Consider the following 4,247-nt stretch of genomic DNA (forward strand, 5'->3'; position numbering starts at 1 on the left):
GACGAAACTGCTGGTCTGCTACATGTACATTTAGCCGCAGGACAAAGGCGTACAATACTATAAACACACATTATGCATCGTACAAAGGTATCCGAGTGTTTTATACCGCAGCCATCTTTCATCGACCCCCTTAGTATATTAAAATTTATATGGACAGGTTCTCAGTTGCAGCTCTTGTAACCACTCACTCATGGGATGTTGGCGTTTCCTTGCCTTGTGTATTTTTCGTGGGTTTTAAATGGAACCGCGATGGCGCTCTACAGCGTCGCATTTCACGCTTTGAAGAAAAACGGGTGCAAGAGGTATCGAGCACACCCCATTCGCTGGACTGCCTACGTCAGAAGCGGAGCCGTTTTAACCGGAAAGCGTTAAGGATCCCGTGTCGAAAAATTCGGCGTCGGTGTGCCACGTCGGCGCTGGACGACGTTTTTGCAAGAAGAATTTAGAACCACGCATACCCAACCACTTCTCTACCGCCAAAGTTGCCCGTGCCTTATCTTTCATTCTTTACAACTGCAGCCCACAAACAAATGTAATAGAAAAGAACGACAGCGCATGTCAGGTTAGCTCACCTCGGTCTGAAATATTAAAAGTGCGAAACAGTATTAGGGGATCGACCCACGCCAGAGGCCCCGTTTCTACCCGAAAGCTCGCCTTCGTGTATAGCGTTCGCAGCCAGTGTTTCCCGGTAAACTGCAGTTACATAATGTGAAGTTGCCGGGAAGCATGAGAAGGCGAAGCTTAAGCGTGCTTTAAATTTCTGCATTGCTCTCGGCCCTGCTCCGCGCAGGAGATTTTCGTGTATACGTGGTCAAGATTAAACCGAAATCTAAAAGGTGACAACCACGACTGCTCAGTCTAGTTCTGTAGGTTGTCGGCCTACCGAGATTCCAGAGAAATTACTGAAGGGAACTCTACCGCTAGTGCCTAAATACAGGAAGTTCGATGCGGGGCAGTACATGCAGAAATTTCCTTGAACCCCGCCTTTTTTCTTTGGATTTGCACGGCCTTGTCACTTCGCACATATATCAACAAGGTATAAGGTTTGTAATTGCCCAAACTTGCAATTAAGCACATGGGAAGCGAGTAATGGCCTTGCGATGGATTGTAAATAGAGAAACATAACGTGTAATAAATAATGTGATAAGAACATTTGAAAGCATAGAAAAATCAACTCTGTGTTGTAACCGTCATTTCCATGATGGCGGAACGTGTTCATGGAATGCGAGAAACACGAGGGCTTTTTTTTTTCTTTTTTTGCATTGCGCCGCCACTGGAATGCGGCAGTTATAGTAACCACGGTGGTGGTGTGTAAATGTGTTGTAACAGCAATAGAGGCTGCATAATACACCGATTATGGTACGAGCTTGCGGCTGCGGACGTGTGTGGTGTCATGTGGCGGGCATGACGGAGAGTGTAACGGGCGACGTCACACTCAGCAGAAAGTAAAGCCACCGAGTGTCGGCGGCAAGTGACCGACGTCGTAAGCACAAAGAAAGAAGAAACAAGAAAAGTCGAGGTACAGAAGAAACAACTTTATTGGCACAGAAGAGAACGCGGTTATAGTAAAATAAGGTGCCAGGCGTTTAAAAAAATATCGCAATTCACAACGCGCATACACAGACACACAAACACCAACGGCACACTTACCGGCGCACCGGCGCCGTGAAGGGGGGCACGCGGTACGCCGTGGACGCTTCCCAGTGGGGCTCGTGGTGCCGCGTAGATAAGAGTAGCCAGTCGTCCTCCTCCCGGGTGTAGCCCACCGAGAACGGTGCTTTCCTGGGCGCCTCGGTGACCTGCCGGCGGTGATCGGAGAGGCCAGAGGGTCCCAAGGACCGCTTGACCACTTCGGAAGGAACACTGGACACCTGCGATCCGGCGCGCAAATTCTGGCGAGAGGCCGAGTGTCCGTGTCGGGCCTGGTAAGCCGGGGGAAGGTAAGCACGGTACTGAGGTCCGCGGTCGTCGTCGTAGTAGTCGGCCGTCTCCGACGACATGTCGTAGACGGCGTCGTGGTACCGGAGTCCATGAGCAGGTGCCAGTTCGGCCGGAGGTCGGCTCAAGGTCACGTCGAGTTCGTCGTCGCTGCTGGGCCGTTGTTCGTGCAACCCGCCGCGTTCGACGGACGGGTCAATGACGTACTCGTCAAATTTGGACGGCTTTGCAGCGCCTGCGGAATAAGAAAAAAAAAGGAGTGAAGCTAACGATAGGGATGCACTCGGGTGCAGTCGCATGCAGGTCGACCGAGAGCTGCTGTAACGTTAACGGTTGTTGCCGAGGGCTCTGCAAAACGCTTACAGGGGGGCAGTTTGGATATGGTATACTAATCTCGAGACAATGGAGCAGAACTCCGTTGGACTGGAATTGGTGAAACGAAACTGCTTCAAGCTAAGCACGAATTGACCATATGTTACGAAGAGAGTTCGCAGCCAGACCACTAAAGGAGGAAATTGCAGTGAACACCTTTCCAGGAGATACTAATCCGTTCTTCTCGGCACCTGTAACGCAGCGACCAGCTGTCGCTTGCCATATGTGAAGTATTCTCGCAAATTGCAAACAGAATTAAGGGGGTGTGAAATGCAAGAATTGCACGGCGAGAGACGCCGCGGCACAGTGCTACGGGTTACTTTGATCACGCGGCGTCCTTTAACGTGCACCCACACCGAAGTACGCCTGCATTACGCCAGTACGCCACAGAAAGCACTAGTCACTGGAGCGGATCGAACCGAGTAGTCCTTTAGCAGAAAGTGTAAGCTATGCCGTATTGGGTACTGTACAGCAAGCCATCGTTCCATCCGGCAAAACAAAGCTGGTACAAGGCAAAGGGTTGACCGTACGAGCCCATACGGCTGACACGGAAACTCGGCACGGCTAAAAAAAAAGAAAACTATTCGCGGCGCAATGTGCGAAATCTTACCGGGCAGGACGAGCGAAGGTCTCCCCGTCACCGCTTCCAAGAGGGCGATCAACGCCAACGGGCTGATGATTGCGGTAATGTCACGCATCGTGGCCTTTACGCTGCCAAAAATAAACCTTCGCAGGTCTAAATAAATAGACAGGACGCGTTGCCAACCTAAAGCACGCAGCCTCCGAACCGAACTGCTTTCCCTGCAGGAATGTTTCGCGACAGACGGCGGCCACTGTCTTGTAGTACACGCCCCTGCAACGGCCCTCGAGAAAGCGCTTATGTAGGCATCGCTGCCGACTGGGTTCGAGACTGCGGTCAGCGGAGCGCCGATAACGTCCGGCGCGGCTACAAGTGGCCGTCCCGACACACGGACGAGAGACTGTGTGAGTCAGCGTTTTTCTTCCTTTATTTTTCTTGCCGTGTCACGTGTCACGCCATTGACTACGTGCCTGCGATACCGTCGAGCGAAAACCGGTTGGCACGACCGCCCGTGCTCGTCCCTTGCCGAGCCGCGTGGAGGTTTCCATGATAGAACGCGTAAGCATGCAACATGCTTACGCGTTGTGTAACATGTTTATATATTGTTCTGTAGTGCAATGTCAACGCCGTGAGCAGTGTTTCTTTTTGTGTATCTCCTTTTTATGTCCCTTTGTATGCTACTGCCAAAAAAGGAGGGCCGTTGCTTTTTTATTACAGCTTTTACTTCGGTCCCCCTGCATCATCATGTATGACATGATGGTAAAATAAAATTATTATTATTATTATTATTATTATTATTATTATTATTATTATTATTATTATTATTATTATTATTATTATTATTATATTAAAATGCGCGAGCCCTGAACGCTGTCTCTGTGTATCTGTTTATACGTACTCGTTCCTTCGAACTTACACCATTCTATCATAGATTCAAACCAACCAGCCCGACAACGTGTTTTAATCGAAGAAGAAGAAGAAGAAACTTTAATAAAGAATAGTCCGGCAGTGCTTGCTGTGGTGGCCTCAGGTGACGGCTCGAAGTTTCGTTTTTTGGTGACGCAGTCAAGGTGTGGGTGGGGTGGTGGTGGTGCAGTGGCGTGCTTCTTCTTTTCTTTCTTTCTTTTCCTTTCATTTATTTATTTATTTATTAACTTATTTGAAGACATTGTCTTGTTTGGAGACTTCAGATTGATTTGGGTTTTGTGAGATCTGGTTATCTGGCTGGCTACTTTCCGACCACTTTCGCCAAAATAGGACTCCTTTATGTATATGTAATGTATTGTCCGCCTCATGCAATGCTGCACGCGAGGCCCTTGAGGTGTTATCAATAAAGAAATGATAGCTAGGGCATCCT

At 49.2% G+C, this 4,247-nt stretch overlaps 1 protein-coding gene across 1 annotated transcript; it reads right to left on the reverse strand.

The window, feature by feature from the left end:
* Positions 1-1,514: 1,514 nt before the first annotated feature.
* LOC139046806 (uncharacterized) lies at positions 1,515-3,185 on the reverse strand. The gene is made up of 2 exons (XM_070520721.1): positions 2,921-3,185; positions 1,515-2,173 (listed from the first exon to the last, which is right to left on the reverse strand). The coding sequence occupies exons 1-2, from the start codon at positions 3,006-3,008 to the stop codon at positions 1,647-1,649; spliced, it is 615 nt and encodes a 204-aa protein (XP_070376822.1). The 5' UTR covers positions 3,009-3,185; the 3' UTR covers positions 1,515-1,646.
* Positions 3,186-4,247: the final 1,062 nt, after the last annotated feature.

Source organism: Dermacentor albipictus, chromosome 6, assembly GCF_038994185.2.
Source record: "Dermacentor albipictus isolate Rhodes 1998 colony chromosome 6, USDA_Dalb.pri_finalv2, whole genome shotgun sequence".
NCBI classification, from domain to species: domain Eukaryota; kingdom Metazoa; phylum Arthropoda; class Arachnida; order Ixodida; family Ixodidae; genus Dermacentor; species Dermacentor albipictus.

What these genes read in the sequence shown, in the direction of transcription:
- LOC139046806 (XM_070520721.1), bottom strand. Translation starts at nt 3,008, where the DNA reads ATGCGTGACATTACCGCAATCATCAGCCCGTTGGCGTTGATCGCCCTC. An exon ending in ACCTTCGCTCGTCCTGCCCG is followed by an intron (nt 2,174 to 2,920) that starts GTAAGATTTCGC and finishes CTTATTCCGCAG; the next exon opens with GCGCTGCAAAGCCGTCCAAA.